The following is a 17,973-nucleotide window of genomic DNA, read 5'->3' on the forward strand; positions in this document are numbered from 1 at the left end:
TAAGAATGACATATATATATATATACCATATATATTATATATATAAACATATATATATATTCAATGGTTAACATTGTAAATTCTGTAATAGTTTATTCACAGGGGCTCAAAACAATCCTGGGCTTTGGAAAACATTCTTACATAAAAAAAGCAAGTGGGAGTCTGTACTGTGGGACTCTTTCCCCTCCCCACACGGGAGTCTGTGCTTGTTTCTCAATAAATTCCCACCTTTGCCATAAAAAAAAGAAGCAGAGAGGATGGAATAGGCTTATATTCTGTTTATTCTGAAACTCCAGTCAAGCTTAATTGATTAAGAGCCTTTTAGAACTAGGCTTTGCCCTGTAGCATTCACAGGTGAATGTGATAGGTTAATGAATGGAGGGGCAGGAAACTCTTCACATCTTCAAGCCTTGGCTGAGGTCACACATTCACTGTAATCACTGTTCAGAGGCAAACATCCCTATAACCATTTACCTGTCTTTCCTCTGGAAAGGAAGTGAGGCAAAGATGAGAGAGGAGGGTGGGGTCAGATGTTCAGTCCCAGGCCAGTCGAGGGAACAGAGGTGTCAGCTTGTCTAGGACTGGCCTTGCTTTCATGAGGTCTCTACAAATTTCCTACTTAAAAAACAAACAAAAAACACTCTCTTAGCAAGAAGTAGCTCTATATATTTTGGGGGAAAAAACCACAATTTTTTCCCATGGTGTCAGCATTTTGGTAAAGTGACCAAAAATGTTAAAAAAACAACAACCCATAAACCAATATGTGGAAATTGGCAAGTGAAACACAGACAACAGGAATTTGAAAGTCTAATCAGAACAAGTTTTTGAAAAGTCGAGGACAGGAGACATGAGAGCTCTCTGGTAACTTACAGAGTATAATCTTCAGGTATTTTGGGTAATACTCATAGGCTAAATTTTACAGTTTATGTTTTTTCAAAGTCACATGAGGGCCTTGACCAGAATGCTGCTTTAAAATGATGAGATCTTTTGGTGATATTTCATTGAGGCTGGATTTTTAAGCCTTCTAATCTTAAACACATGATTAGAGGTGATATTTAGTCATAAGGCTTCATACTTCCTATTTATACTTTGTCTAGTCTATTTTATAGTGTATAGCTATTACAATAGATCATAGTTGGAACTGAATTATAATAAAAAACGTAAGCCTACTAAAACATTAAATAAAGCTGAAAGCTTAGCATAAACAAGAGCTTGCAAGGCTGTGGCCCCAAATTAGAATTTATTTTAGCATCTGACATGGACACAAAAAAATGACACGTCAAAACAAATATAGCTAAGCAGATAAGTAGATAAACAATATGCAACATCTCTTTATTTGCTAGAATAACTTATTTAAAACTTTATTTTATTACTATTTTCAAAAATAGTTGAGTCTTTTCCTAGGTAACTGGAAAACTTTTAAGAACATTCTTTTAAAAACTTCACAAACATCTTAGCAGAGAAAGTGTTTGCATTTGTGAGCTTTCACTTGGCACAAACTGCATAAGGTACTCAACATACATACATTTTTATTTCCTTTTTGTCATAACTTTAGTAAAAAAATTAAAAATCAAGTGAATAAAACTTTATGATGAAAAGTATTGTTAAACGATTCTGATCATGTTGTTCTGGGTAGAAAACTGCTTTGCTAGTGAACATTAGATACAGCTTATGGTGCATAGGTAACATCTGAAACTTGCTACTCTTTTCCTGTATTTCTGCCCAAACTCCAAGGGGGATAAAGACAAGAAAATGGATCAAAGGGAAGAAGAGAGCCTTCGGTGACTCAGCTAGCCTCTGAGGGACCAGTCTCAGCAGCTTCTAAGTGGGCTCTCGAAGGGCTTGCTGCATCCGCATATGCTGCCAGGCCTCAAAGGGTACAACAGGGGACTTCCGCCAGGGGTTGGCAAACTTCTCCTCCGACGGGACAGATGGTACACGCTTTATATTGTTGTAACTACTTAACTTTGCTACTGCGGCATGCAAGCGGCCAGACAGCACGTAACTGAATGAGTGGTTGTGTTTAACATTTTATTGACAGACACTGACTTCTTTTTTTAGGGTGACCTCATCATTTATTATCATAAACTGGCCACTTTGAGAATAAAAGGAGATGCTGTTGTTAATTATGCCAGGACAACAGGCATAATTGAGTGGTCACAGACAAACTGGGATTTCAGCATTGAAATTTAAAGTTCATAGAATTTTCACATCATAATATATTATTATTCTGATTTTTAAAAACCATTTTAAAATGTAAAATCCATTCTCAGTGCTTTGGCCCTGGCCCGTGAGGTAAGGTTTGCTGACCCCCCATCTACGTTCTTGGAGAGACACTAGATCTTTGCTCTCGGACTTGGCCGTGTCTTCACCAATCTTACTTTCTGGGGGCTTCTTTCTTTCCTTTCTGTCGCTGTTGCTGGGCTGGTGGGACATTAAAAGTGACTGATATAAAACAAAAAGATGAAGGTTCTTTAGTATCTTTTTATCCTATTTGGGAGATTTTTTTCAGGCTTGTTTCTTAAACATCTAAGAGGGCATTACAATCTGAGATTATAAAACTGGATGGGTTATCATCTATTTTCCATTGCTTTTTAAGAAGATACGTTTTGAGGCCTACTACTATGACTTACTCAATAGAAACCCAGAATTAATTTAAGGAACTGTACATTTTCATTTTTAATAAACCACATGGCAAAACAATACTTTATTTAATAAAGGCATAGGAAATTACAATTTAAAAATTGTAAATACAGTACATATACTATACTTTGATTTTAAATTACATGGACAAACACCAGCTTCCAAATCGTTCTAAAATCAATCATATGCAAAATACTGGTTTCTGAAGGGGTATGTGGAAGAGTATCTACGCCTTGTTCCACTGTGATATGGCTTACTCAGCAACATCTATTTAGAGAAGCACACACCTTCCAGATGTACAGTAACTTCCAGGTGCAAAGCAGACATACTGGCACATCCCAGTTTTCTGTTGTAATTATTTCAGAAAACAAGTAATTGCAGTACTTAAACTGACACTGTCAGAGAAAGTCCCCATAAATGTTTTCCAATCTTACTGGATATCAGAAACTGTTTGTTGGTCCTCACAGTATAACTAGAAGAATAGGTTAACCCCTTTGCAGCCAGAACTCGATGACAGGCTGGCCGAACGCATACACACAATTCAATGCTGAGGAGCTCCCACAAGTTATCCCCTCCAACTTCTGTGCTCCCACCACCACCACAAATGATGTCCCTGCCTGGTAATCTGTGAAACAAGTCTCAAGCCCTGCCTGGCGATTCACATAACAGATCTGCGGTTAGGCATTTTGGTTAGAAAGATATTAAGCTTAATCAGTTACTTGGAGATCACACTTGCCTCCCCTCAACACAGCATAGCGAAATGTCACTTCATTTGTGACTATTACCCAGATGGCTCATGAGCGAAGCGTGGTTCAAAGACAAACTGAACCAAATGAACTGATCTTATACTTAGGAAGATAGTCTGTACCTTTAAATTACTGTATGAAAAGTACAGTAAGCAGAAAAATTGCCTAAAACCTTGTACTAAAGGGGCTCAGTTTCTCTAAGAACACCTCATTCCTTATGACGAAACAATGAACATAAATGCATAAAAAGAAAATAAATTTAGCTGACTGTGCTTGTTTCAGAAGTGAGCGAGTCTCCCTTCCACAGGAGTGGGCGTGGGAGTTCAAGCAGCACAGGCCGGCACCTCATTAGCGATGACCTTCACTCATGTCTGCAGTGTGCTGTTTCTCCCGCCCGCATTGTGTGCAGAGATTCTGAATCAGAACAATCAGCTGTTGGAAAAATGGTTTTTCCCACCCTGAAGCATCTTTAAAATGGTGCTGTGTTTCTGAAAGATGTTTTTTTCTCACATTAAAAAGAAAGGGAAGCTGATGTCTGTTTATTCTGGGAAAATTCTACCAAAGATTAACACTGTCAGTGAGGACCTCTGGGTTCAAGAGACAGAACTAGAACACTGAGACTCCTAAGAGCAGGAAACTTCGGTTCAGAAATGGAAATATGGCATCCAGAGTTGAAAAAGAAACAGAAAGATAAGAAACCCAGTGAGCTGGCAAATAATACTGACGGGAGCCGCAGGTGTGAAAATCTGGGCTCATGCTCCACAGGCAGAGCTAATGGAAAATGCATGTGGGAATGACGTAATTTTGGTTCTGCATTTCAAAGCTCTCTGAAATATGCTTATTCAACTGCATTCCCCACGGTGTATTTCTAAGGCAGTACAGTCATCAACGAAACAATAGGCCTTTTCCTAAGATAAATCAAAAGGCTAGTCTGGCCAGACTTGTGAAACACAGGTTTATGTACACAACTTTGATTATTTGCAAATGTTAATAAAAACACATCGCACTGAAGACTGCCCAGTTTTTGTTATGATGTTTTCCCAGTGCAAAGTGAACAATGGTAGGTGTTAATCCAGGCTCAGCTGTGCTTTTCACAGGACAAGGGATGGCTCTTTCTCTGTGTCTCTGTCAGACGCTGTGCAGCCCCTGCTCCCATCTGCTAAGTTCACATCCTTCTCTATGGGTTTTGTCAAGTTACAAAGAGTTAAATCTATCAATTATCAAATCTCACAGATCCAGTAAAATACAAGCATAAAATCTGTAGTTGCTGCAAAAAAACCCCCACAAAACAACAAAGCACAGAAAACTTCATGTGTACCTAATTTTAAACAGAAAATAATTAAGATTTACAAAAGTTGTCAGTGTTTCTCCATTATCCAAAAGGATCCTTTTCAATCCTCAAGTAGATTTCAGACTGTTTTACTCAATAACTTTTCAAGGAACAGGTCGATGTGAAAAGTTAGATAAACCTATTTAAGATAAAAGAAAGTTTACAAGAAACGAGCTCAGTAGATATGGGAACAGCTGCAAATGTGGAGAAACCTATTAGCACAGGCACATTCTCTTCCTTCCTCTGCTAGGCGCCCAAAGTCATAAATGCCCAGATGGGCACTGACATGCTTCTTGTTTATTCTCACTTGCCTTCTACATTTACAAGTATTTTTTGAAATACAGGACATTATATAATAAAGGAGTATTTTTTATTATATGTTCCTAAAATTTTTGAAAAATTAAAATCATTATTTTAAATGGATTTACAGTAAGAATCCTATAAAATTTTCAATTCAATTCAACAAATGCTGGGCTTTACTAGGTACTATTAACACTCACTAAAACTTTTGTTGGACACCATTGACGCTTAACAATCTTTTAGGTGAATCCAGGTTTTACCTTAGGTTTACTTATAGTGAGGTCCTTGGCAGAAAGATGAAATCTGTTTCATATTCTTCACTTACATTTTAAGTCATTGGCCTGCCTATCTAGGATTTCATCTCACAGCCTGTCTGGTACATGTTACTTTATCCTGATTCTCTGCTGAAAATGGACTCCCTAACGTGCACTAAATATAATCCCAAAACCAACAGTTGACAGGAATATTCACAGTTGCCTCTTTAATACAACTGTTACGTTAGGTTGCCTTCTGTTTGGAAACTTTTATGCTTAACTTCCCTACCACACAGATTTAATGTCCATCCATCCTATTCCAGTGCTTTAACACACACACACACACACACACACACACACTCCAAAACCCTTAAAATTTTTGTCTTCTGAAAATCATGTCTTCCCCCAATCCCTTTCAGCATTTCTGCTATGGTATTATTGGAAAACCTCAAAATTATATCTTAGGGTTTCTGGAGCCCGTGGAGGATTCCTAATCCATGTCATCACACAGAAATTCTCTCTGGAGAAATGTAGTTAATCTGCATGGGAGAGACGGGTATTAAACTGAACCATGGCCCTCTAGAGCTCTACCCTGAAAGGCACAAGCAGATGACCTGGTATGGAGGCAGGAAGCAAGGTACCAAGCAAACTTTCTGTACAAAACATAAGGCAATTTCTAAAAGGACAGAGCATCACTGTTTGCATTTTGCGTCGCTTGCTGTTCATAAGCAAAGATAAATTCCATGGACAATAAAAGTGATTTCAGAAAGACTTAAATCTGAAACTCCATACCCCATCCCTGCTCCTATATTTGTTCAAATTATCATATAGTAATTCCAGTTTAAGATTAACTTCTGCCATTCAGAATAAACTGAAAATATTTCCTAAGCAATTTAATGACAGTGACCACAATACATAAAGATGGGGTTCTGATAAGATTACAAATAACCAAAAATTGAGATTCAAAACCCTGTAATATCTGGAAAATTTTGTTTATAAAGTATAATAATACCAATAAGACTTACTTGTGAAATAAAACATTTCTGAAACATTTAGGAATACATGCTTATTCCACTCTGGATAATTACTAGTACTTTCTGAAATCTGCTGAGAAATAATTTCTGTAAAAAGAGAGAGCTGGGTGTCAAATTCCAGAAGCTGGGTATCAAGATTACATTAAAAAATCAGTTTTCCAGCACTGGCTTGATAGAAATGGGCTTTAAAAAGGATTTTTAAATGCAAATACAGAACTCTTGATGCTTCCTTCATGACACATGCTCTGCTGATTGTGAAGTACGGTCTTCGATTGTCTTCTCTGAGGTATCTGTAGAGTCACGTCTCATTCTGTAAACTGTTTTGGAAACATCTTCATCTGAAAATCATGGTGAAGTCTCACTTTACCATTGGACAGAAACTAGCGCTCTCAGGCTGACTGCGAGGCCAGTGCCTGGGCACGGCTCTCAGGAATTCCATTCTCCCGTTCAAGTGCATTTATTGCTCTCGTCTGTGACTGCAGGGTAAATAAGGCAGTAGTCCCCCAGACATCTTCAGTTAGGAGCTGGCATTCTGGCAGTTTGCACAAGTTCTGTCCACGTCTTGCCGGTAACTCTGAAGCTGAATAGTACATTTATACATGCCAAATGTGTTCAACAACAAATGCCTGGCTTTGGACTGTACCTCCTCCCATTTAGATGAACTTCCAGGAACTGCAGTATCAAGAAAATATCGTTACTATTCATTGTACATTACACATTAGTGAATATGACCCAGGGAGAAAACAACCTTAGTATGCTCTGAACATATTTTTACTAGTTTGATTTCTACCCTCCTGAAGCTATTGTGAGAGCAGTGTGTCCGTTTGCCAAGCCAGATCAGCTTCTCGTTATCCCTCTCTCTCCAGTCCACTTTTGGGTAGAGAAAGAAATCTAAACATCAATTACAAGTCTTTCATCTTTTGTACTTTTTAAAAAATATATATTTTATTGATTTTTACAGAGAGGAAGGGAGAGGAATAGAGAGTTAGAAACATCAATGAGAGAGAAACATCGATTCAGCTGCCTCCTGCATACTCCCCAATGGGGATGTGCCCACAACCCAGGTACATGCCCTTGACTGGAATCGAACCTGGGACCCTTCAGTCCACAGGCCGATACTCTATCCACTGAGCCAAGCAGGTCAGGGCTCATCTTTTGTACTTTAAAAAATAAAACTCATGCATTTACTATTTTGATCAAAAAATCAAATAAAAGCATCGATCTGTGAAATGATTTAAAGAAAAAACACAGGCTCTAGCTTTCCTTATGTAGAAAAAGCATGGTAAATACACGCAGTACATTTAATCTGAAGGCAAAAATCTGTGTTTCATCTCATCCCAAAGGGATAAAAATTACTGCTCTGCTATAAACATCAACCTGCAACTCATCTTTTGAAGAGCCCACACCCTCCCTTAAAACAAATCTTTCCAGAAGTCTTCCTACTTAATTATAAGCATAGATGTTTAATCCCAAAGACAGAAGTCCACCAACCCCAGTATTTACCAACAGCAACATACTTAGCTGTATGTGTGCAATGGCCATGGGCTTTCCTGAAGTGAGAGACCAGACATTTAAATCTTCCACGGAATGGACATCTTCTATTTTCATCAAGGCTTCTTTGATATAGTCAACGTGCAAATGCCTTGGTACACCTATTAGTTCAGAATATATCATTTATAAGTAAAATTTATCTTAGGGGAAAAAGTTATAAATTACTGGTGGGTCTTCCCCCCCGAAAACAAACAAACAAACAAACAAACAAACAGACAACTAGCTTTGTTAAATTCATTTTAAAATGAATACTTTCTAATAAAATATATTAATATTTTAAGATAAACCATGCACACATATAGTAGGATATACACAAAAGGTTAATAAATACCTTAAAAATGTTCATTCTCACTAAAAAGGTAGGTTAACCAGCCCAGGCTACTTCATTTAACAAATAAGCTAGGATAATAAAAAATAAAAAGAAAGGAACATCCAATGATGGCTAAACTAGTGTTGAGAACTTATATTTCCATGCTTATATGTAATATTGGTAAGGCAGGAATGCTGAAAATATAACAAAGCAGCAAGTTAAATTGAAATTAATCTATAGTAATAAAAGTGTAATATGCAAATCAACCAAACAGCCAAACAGCAGAAGGACCATCCGCACTACCACATTATGACACCCGCTGGCGCCAGGCCAGCCAAGGCAGGTGCGATGCGATTGGTCAGGGGCCCGGCTATCACCCCATGATCACCTTGCAGAGGGAGGCCCAGGCCACCGGCCAGCGGGGTGATCAATCGGGAGGCTCCATGATCGCCCCGAGAGAGACCCAGGCCACGATTGGTGGGCTGCGGTGGTGGGCGCGGCCTACCTCTTTGGGGCAACCGATCTCAGGGCTCCTGGACTGTGAGAGGGCACAGGACGGGTTGAGGGACCTCCTCCTCTGAATGCACGAATTTCGTGCACCGGGCCTCTAGTAAATTAATAAACTGCTACACATACTTGCATTAAGAATCAAAAAGCTGCATTCTTGTCCTAGTTCTGTAATTGAGTAACAGCATGGCCTTAATCAAGTTATACTACCCCTCTGAACCTCAATTTTCTTATTGGTAAATGGGGATAATAACGTTTGCCTTACCTACTTTTCTTAGCTATTATAAGGATCAAATAGGTAACATATGGGAGAGTGCATGGATTCTTATACGTCCTATACATGTAAGGTGGTGTAACTGTAGCCTAGTAAGCATCAATAAAAACAAGAAAAGACATGGCTCCTACCCCAGAGTCTTCCCTGACCCGCAATCTGACTTAGGAATACATCCACAATGGGGATATTAAGGAGATCTTACCTTCTAGTATTATAACTACTGTGTCCCATATAATGCGAAATGTTGTAAAAGCCACAAGTAATGAAAATACATATGTACAGATGGGATCAGCAATCTTGTATTCTGGCTGTGAAGTGACAGATCAAAATTGTGTGGTTAAATATTGACAGACATATAACAGACTGTAAGGCAAACTAAGGAATACTCTGCCCCCTGTCCTCTAGCAGGACTGCAGAATACCTCTGGGACCAGGACACTGCATCTGAGAATTCTTTCCTGGGTTGTTTAAATGCCTTTCCTCGTGGGACCATTTTCAGCAGTTTAATGGTTTGTTCTGTTCTTTTCCTCTGTGCCTTCTCTAAATCGTCTGCCCAGAACCATAGAACATCAGAGCTAGGAGGAGTCTTAGCAGTCATCAATTGGATTTAAGCCCCTCATATTAAAGAGGAGGGAACTCAAATTTTGAGTTGAGGGACTTGCTCAAGGTCAAAGCATTAGTGGCAGAGCCAATACTAGAACCCAGATCTCTGGACTTCACTACATCCACATTCTAGTACCTGTCAGTTACAGGTAAGTTACCTCGTGATGTGATACTATGGTGTTCAGTGCTAGCAAAAGAGCTATATAGCCTGGTGGCTCAATTAGGTTTGCATAAGTGCAAAATGAATAGGAGCGGCACTGGTGTCCAGTATACTGATGAAAGACAATCAGTTCGTTTTTTCTTGTTTAAATTAATCCATACCCGAGGATATTTTTTCCATCAACTTTTAGATAGGAGGGAGGGAAGACTACAGGGAGGGAGGGAGAGAGAGAAACATTGATATGAGAGAGACACATTAATTGGTTACCTCCTCCACATGCTCCCACCGGGCAGGGTATCAAACCTGCCACCCTTTGGTGCTCTATCCAATGCTCTAACCACTTGGCACACTGGCCAGGGCCAATCAGTTTTAGTTTTAATGTTGAAATTAAATATATTTTAAAATAAAAAAATTAGCAATCATAGTACCTTGAATCGTATGATGTAGGCAGCTATTAGCACACCGACACTTTGTACCAAATCCCCCAAAGCATGTACAAATGCAGCTCTCACTGCCAAGCTATCCTGCCCATGGTTGTGCCCATACCCAGGACCTGTGGTAGGAGAATTTGAAGGCAGGGAGTGGGAATGGGCATGATGGTGACCAGATTGGTTCAACAGAAACCCCATTCTGTTAAAAAAACAAAACAAAACAAAACATTATTATTCATCCTATTCTATTGATAAACTATCTATGACTAATCAGATATGATAGAGGCAATATTTACTAAATATTTGAGCACCTATTCTGTATCAGGTACTATTTTAGGTGCTGGGGTCAAAAGAGTGACTGAGACAGATCCCTATCCCCTTAGAGCTTATGTTCTAGTACGGAAGGCAGAGCAGTTAGCAAATAAATCCCTAATGTACTGCTAGACGATGGGGAGGCGTTGAAGAAAAGTAAAGCGTTGCTAGTGATGGAGAGTGATGGGGAGAGTGGCCTCCCTTAGATTCCATCAGAGCAGAGACTTGAATGAAGCCAGGAAGCAAGTTATGGTGGAAGAGTGTTCTAGCAGAAGGAATACCAGGGTAAAGGGCCTGGATGCAAAGGTGCTCTATGTGTTTTAAAAAAGGCAAGACAGCCACTGTGGCTAGAATAAAGTCAGCAAGAGTGCTAGGACATGAGTTGGAGTGGTACACAGGATAATATTAAAAGGCCATGGTAAGGACTTTTGATTTTATTCTAAGTATAGAATAGAAGCCACTAGATGGGGACTGGCAAACCATGGTCTACAAACCATATCTGGCCCATAGCCTTTTTTTGTAAATAAAGTTTTATTGGAACACAGCCATGCTCTTTTGTTTACATACTGAATAGGACTGTTTTTGTTCTTAAATAGCAGAGTAGCTGAGAAAGAGACTGTATGGCTCTAAAATTCTAAATATTTACTATCTAGCCCTTTACAGAAAATGTTTACTGACCCCTGATTCAAATGATTGAGTATTTAACTTAAAAACTTCATGTTTTTAGGAAAAAAAGTTGGTTGTTAAAAAAAATCTCAAAATGAAAGTACTATAAAAATGAAATTAAAAAATTTTGTCCTACTTAAATTTCTGATTGTTAGTCAAACTTCAGTATACCTGAACAAACCAATGAGGAATTTATAATTCCAACAGTGTTTTATTAATACTTATAAGAAAAACTGATGTACTATATAATTTATAAATATATTAAAATATCACTGCATATTATTGAATGCATGTATAGCCTCTAAGTTCACAGTATTTGAGACTATTCATGTGAAAACAACGTAGAGTGTATGCTACTAAATGTTGGATACATGTCATTATACATTGGTCCAAACCCATTAATGTACAACACCAAGAGTGAACCATATAAACTATGGACTTTGGGTGATTCTGATGTGTCAGTGCAGGTTCATCAGCTATAACAACGTACCACTCTAGTGAGGGATGCTGGTAATGGGGGAAGCTATGCATGTGTGGGTGCAGAGGGTATGTGGGAAATCTTTGTACAGTCCCCTCAATTTGCTGTGAACCTAAAACTGCTCTACAGAATAAAGCCAGTTAAATTTTTTAAAAAAACATCGAGCTTACATTACATTGACTGCAACTCCAACAGCTGCGGTAATGAGCATTATATCTCCATTTATTTCATAGTTCATATGGATAGTTCTTTGGACAGCTTCATATAGGAGAAATGCCATAAGTATATACACCAACAGCACACTAATCATAGCTGACAAAACCTCTGGAGGGAAAAATATAAAAAAACAAATGTATTTGCAGCATGGTTAGTAGACCTCATACAAATTAAATATTGTACAATCTTTTATTTATTTAGATCTCCTTTCCTCTAAGAAGATAAAAGCACTATATCATCTGTCATGTTTTTCTTAAAAACTATTTTAAATAGTTTGATATGGAACATTTGTTAAAAATTGAGGTACAGCAGACATATAACAGTATATTAGTTTCAGGTATACTATATATATTTTTATTTAAAAGGTTTAGTAGTTTGATCTGAATCCCCCACTAACTCACTCCTACCACTTGCTACCTTCCCCTCATCTCTTTAGGGTCAAATTATGTGTATTTATAGACCAAACACATGGCAAAAGATGAAAACCTGAGAAAAAATATTTGTAACATACATGACCGCAGACTAATTTCCTAGTAGGCAAGTACACTTACAAATCATAACAAAGTGAACAACTCATCAGAAAAATGGGTGAAGAGAATAAATAGTAATATACAGAAAATAAACAGAAATGGCCAACTTATCAAAATCAATCATAATACAGTAAATTCAGTAGGATCCCTTTTTGGCCCTTACTAAAATGGCAACAATTAAATAGTTTGATAATAGTGTCAGCAAGGATATACTGATGGAAGGATCAAATAAAACTATCTTTTTGGAGAGCACTTACCAAAACTAATCAAAATTTAAAAGGCATGTATTCCTTGATTCTAGGAATCTAGAATCACATCCACATGCATGCAAAGATATCTACAAGGTTTTTCACTGCGGCTTTGTTGGTAGTATCACAAAAGATCCAGAGACATCCTAAATGTTCCCCAATGAGTAATGTAATGGATAAATGGTGGCATATACATATAATGGGATACCATACAACCATTTATGTATAAAAAAGAAAAAAATAGGCACATTGGCAACTATAGGAAAGATAGACAAGAAAATGTTACATCTGGGAAGTGGGAGGAGGAGCTTGGAGAATTTAATTTTATTTTTTCAGTAATTTTTGAAATGTCTTTAAGTTTTTAACCACAAAGATGTATTACCTTTAAAGACTTTATGGAGAACCAAGATGGCGGCATAGGTTAACGCCGGAGTTTGCTGCCTTGAATAACTACTTCAAAAGTGAAACTAAAAGACGGAATGGACATCACCCAGAACCACAGGAACGCTGGCTGAGTGGAAGTCCTACAACTAGGAGGAAAGAGAAACGCATACAGACACTCAGAGGAGGCGCAGTGCTGAAGTCAAATTCTGAGGTGCGGACTGCACGGAGCGGGCTGGCGGCGGAGGGCGCGGTTGGCGTTTTCAATCGGGAGGGAGTCGCAGACTCTGAGCTCCAGATACGGGCGAGTCTTTAGGGACCCAGACTCAAACAGGAGAAGCGGGACTGTCTGGCTTCGGTCAGAGCGAGTGCAGCTTTCTCTCCGAGGTTTGCAGCGGTTGCTGGGACTCAGAGAGGCAGAGCCCCTGGGGACAGGACTGAGAGCCGCCATAACTGCTCTCTCCGGCCCACCCTGTTGATCCTGTGCGACCCGCCCCGCCCAAGCCCTGCACAGAGGCATTTGCCGGATAGCCTCAGGCAAAGGCTAGATTAGCACCTCCCTAGAGGACAGAAGTTCTCTCACTGCAGACACAGCTGATTCTCACAGCCACTTGGCCTGGAGGTCAAACCCTCCCTGGTATTAGCTACAACAATCAAGGCTTAACTACAAGACTGCGCACAAAGACCACTAGGGGGTGCACTAAGAAAGCATAACAAAATGCGGAGACAAAGAAACAGGACAAAATTGTCAATGGAAGATATAGAGTTCAGAACCACACTTTTAAGGTCTCTCAAGAACTGTTTAGAAGCCACCGATAAACTTAATGAGATCTACAAGAAAACTAATGAGACCCTTGATGTTATGATGGGGAACCAACTAGAAATTAAGCATACATGGACTGAAATAACGAATATTATACAGACTCCCGACAGCAGACCAGAGGAGCGCAAGAATCAAGTCAATGATTTGAAATGCGAGGAAGCAAAAAACACCCAACCGGAAAAGCAAAATGAAAAAAGAATCCAAAAATGCGAGGATAGTGTAAGGAGCCTCTGGGACAGCTTCAAGTGTACCAACATTAGAATTATAGGGGTGCCAGAAGATGAGAGAGAGCAAGATATTGAAAACCTATTTGAAGAAATAATGACAGAAAACTTCCCCCACCTGGTGAAAGAAATGGACTTACAGGTCCAAGAAGCGCGGAGAACCCCAAACAAAAGGAATCCAAAGAGGACCACACCAAGACACATCATAATTAAAATGCCAAGAGCAGAAGACAAAGAGAGAATCTTAAAAGCAGCAAGAGAAAGAAACTCAGTTACCTACAAGGGAATACCCATACGACTGTCAGCTGATTTCTCAACAGAAACTATGCAGGCCAGAAGGGAGTGGCAAGAAATATTCAAAGTGATGAATACCAAGAACCTACAACCAAGATTACTTTATCCAGCAAAGCTATCATTCAGAATTGAAGGTCAGATAAAGAGCTTCACAGATAAGGAAAAGCTAAAGGAGTTCATCACCACCAAACAAGTATTATATGAAATGCTGAAAGGTATCCTTTAAGAAGAGGAAGAAGAAGAAAAAGGTAAAGATACAAATTATGAACAACAAATATGCATCTATCAACAAGTGAATCTAAGAATCAAGTGAATAAATAATCTGATGAACAGAATGAACTGGTGATTATAATAGAATCAGGGACATAGAAAGGGAATGGACTGACTATTCTTGGGGGGGAAAGGGGTGTGGGAGATGCGGGAAGAGACTGGACGAAAATCGTGCACCTATGGATGAGGACAGTGGGTGGGGAGTGAGGGCGGAGGGTGGGGCAGGAACTGGGAGGAGGGGAGTTATGGGGGGAAAAAAGAGGAACAAATGTAATGATCTGAACAATAAAGATTTAATTAAAAAATAAATAAAATAAATAAAATCAGAAAAAAAAGATGTATTACCTTTAGACTAAATAAAAACAAACACATTTTTATGCATTCAAGTATTCATGATGTACTCTGATCCAGGAATTCCTCTTCTAGGAAGGACATACACACTCATGCCAATTGAGTTGCACATGTGCAAAATGTGGTATGTTATGAAGCTATTCATCAAGCACTGTATGAACAGCAAATAATTCTAAACAATAAAAATGTTATTAGTAGAAGCCTTATAACATAGAATGCTGTGCAGTTGTAAAAAGTGAGTAAGGCTCTTTATGTACTGACAAGGAATAAGTTCCAAAATACAAAGTGAAAAAGCAAAGAACACAATTGTGTATGGTGTTACCATTGTGTGAAAAGAAAAAAGAATATCCTATATAATAAAGAGCTAATATGCTAACTAGACCGGATGGCAGAAGACCTTCCAGAATGACCAGTGGGTGGGGGGCAGGGCCGCAAGGCAGGCGGGGCTGCGAAGGCCTACTCTTGCATGAATTTTGTGCATCAGGTCTCTAGTATATAAATAATGATCTGCAAATGCAGATCCGGAAGGATGTACAAAATACTGATAAAAAACTGGTTATGAGGAGAATGGGCAAGGAGACAGGGATGGCTTTGTACTATATTTGCTTTCATACCAGAAAAATTTTCTACCATATGAGTATAAAGTACAGATAGGCAATGTAAAATATATATTAAAATAATTAACTAACATTGTTACATAAAACAAATGTTGACACTCAAAACAAGAAAATACTTTTAAAGAAAATTTTTCCTTTAGAGACACCGGACATTAATCCTGTTAAGTGTTGAAAGGTAAAAGAATCTGGAAAACTGTTGTCTGGGTTGATTCATTCCTCAAAGGTTCCAGGTAGTTCAAGCATACTGGACTTTGATACCTTTTTATTCCAACCTATAACTTACAATACAGAAAAATTATCTAGAAGTTAGAAACTATTTCCTGACATTTCATTAATTTAGGTGAAACTCCAATAAAATTTTGTGCACGAACAGAACTAATATTGGAATAAGACAAATAAACACAATTACTACTCAAAACCATGGTACACCATTAGTCACTCAATAGCCCTCTCAGTTATCATATCGGTTATGAGAGAGAGAGCAACCACATTCATATAACTTGTATTATAGTATATTGTTATAATTTTTCCACTTAATATTAGTGTTGTTAATCTTTATCTGTGCCTAATTTATAAATTAAACTTTACCATAGGTATGTAGGTATAGAAAATAGTACAGTATATATAGGGTTATATACTATCCACAGTTTTAGGCATCCACTGGGGTCTTGGAATATATCCTCTATGGATAAGGGTTATTTATTAATCCCAAAGAAAAAGTAAGTAGGTTAAAAAAATTAAGCCAAATACAAGACATAAAACACATGAATTTCTTGTCTTAAGTTATAGTTGCTGATGGTAAAATACACACATAAATAATATAAAGAAAAAATAATTAAAATATTTTAAACTGTAAAATTTTATGTACTGGTGATAGCCTCATTTTACTCACCAAAAAAGAACTTTATCTTTAAAATTGGTATTTAAAAAATATTAATCCTAAAACAATTCTTCCATAAAAAGACAATGTCAAGGTTGTACTAGCAATTAGGCCACCATAACTTTAAAGGTGCCTCAATAAAATTTTTAAATATGAAATTATAAAGCAATAAATTTATATTTATATTAATGACTCAGAGATGTGACTACTTATAAAAATCTATAATCAATAATTTAAAATACTTTCAAACCCCCCTACTATTCAGTTGACCATACTTTCCAGTTTTCCCAGGATAGTTCCAATTTATGCCTTTGTCCTGGCATAATTATTAAAAGTGTCCCATTTCACTCTCAAAAGTGTCCTGACTTGAATGATAAGTTCTATAGTTACTCTAGTACAGGGGTGGGCAAACTTTTTGACTCGAGGGCCACAATGGGTTCTTAAACTGGACCGGAGGGCCGGAATAAAAGCATGGATGGAGTGTTTGTGTGAACTAATATAAATTCAAAGTAAACATCATTACATAAAAGGGTACGGTCTTTTTTTTTTTTTTTTTTAGTTTTATTCATTTCAAACGGGCCGGATCCGGCCCGCGGGCCGTAGTTTGCCCACGGCTGCTCTAGTAGGTCTGCCAGGTAAAATACTGGATGCCCAGTTCAATATGCATTTCAGATAAAAAAACAAATACTATTTTAGTACAACTATGTCCCAGGCAATATTTCAGACACACTGGATATCATATATTTCAGAGAAAGTGGGAACGTGTGGCATGCATGAGCTAAATCTGGTAAGCCCACACCCCAGTAATAATTTACATTAACACTTAAAATTACCTTTTTGTAAATTCTCAGATATGGCAAAATCACCTTCAGAATAAAGTAAAATGAAAGTCAAACTACAGCATAAACAGAGTTTTTGGCAAGGAGGATTCCCAGTCCACTAGGAGCTGAAAATGCAGTTTTTCACAATATAGTTTTCATCCAGGAGAGTAGCATAAAAGGGATCCCAATGACTTCCCACAGTTAAGAGTAATGGAATTCCGCTGATTCCTAGAAATTCCCAAATGACATATTAAGATGCTGCCATCAATTATATCCCTTTTCCAGCAATTCAGAAGGAAGTTGCCTTGGTGAAAAGCAAAGACATTCATTTGTTAGTTTTTATTCTAATTGACTGTTAAAATGTCTTCTAGCTAGAAAACTGATAAGTGCAAAAGAAAAACACACACAGAATTTTAAGTAGATTTTTGGGATTGAGATTTATAATTGAGAAGTATAAGGCATATATAATACTACATAGCTAAAAATCCTAATAATAGTAATATGACCATTTTATTCTGATAAAAGGAACAACAAGTTCTTTCATTGTGAATAAATGAAACTTTGGTGAAATATGAATAGGACTAATGAGTGTTTAACATTTTTGCCTAGTATTTTTAACATGATGGAATGCAGATAAACATAGGCAAGATTCTTTTTTCCTCCAACAATGTTTAACAGGGAGGGAAATTTTCATTCAACAATGAAATTATGACTTGTTCC

General features: G+C 37.9%; 1 protein-coding gene across 8 annotated transcripts in view; it reads right to left on the minus strand.

Moving 5' to 3' along the window:
- Positions 1-1,307: 1,307 nt before the first annotated feature.
- The window catches only part of SLC30A4 (solute carrier family 30 member 4), a 29,959-nt gene continuing 13,293 nt past the window's right edge, over positions 1,308-17,973 (minus strand). For 2 of the 8 annotated variants that reach the window (XM_036300366.1, XM_036300360.1), the window contains 5 exons: positions 11,769-11,922; positions 10,140-10,341; positions 9,152-9,257; positions 7,825-7,959; positions 1,308-6,979 (listed from right to left, as the gene is read on the minus strand). In XM_036300366.1, the coding sequence (XP_036156259.1) occupies positions 6,825-6,979; positions 7,825-7,959; positions 9,152-9,257; positions 10,140-10,341; positions 11,769-11,922 (752 nt within the window). In that variant the 3' untranslated portion in view covers positions 1,308-6,824. Of the gene's footprint in view, positions 6,980-7,824; positions 7,960-9,151; positions 9,258-10,139; positions 10,342-11,768; positions 11,923-13,064; positions 13,123-17,027; positions 17,558-17,973 lie in introns of those variants that run through there. The other 6 variants (XR_004966200.1, XM_036300377.1, XR_004966207.1 and 3 more) reach the window with 6 other exon arrangements.

This window comes from Myotis myotis, unplaced genomic scaffold (genome assembly GCF_014108235.1).
Source record: "Myotis myotis isolate mMyoMyo1 unplaced genomic scaffold, mMyoMyo1.p scaffold_m19_p_1, whole genome shotgun sequence".
Lineage (NCBI taxonomy): Eukaryota > Metazoa > Chordata > Mammalia > Chiroptera > Vespertilionidae > Myotis > Myotis myotis.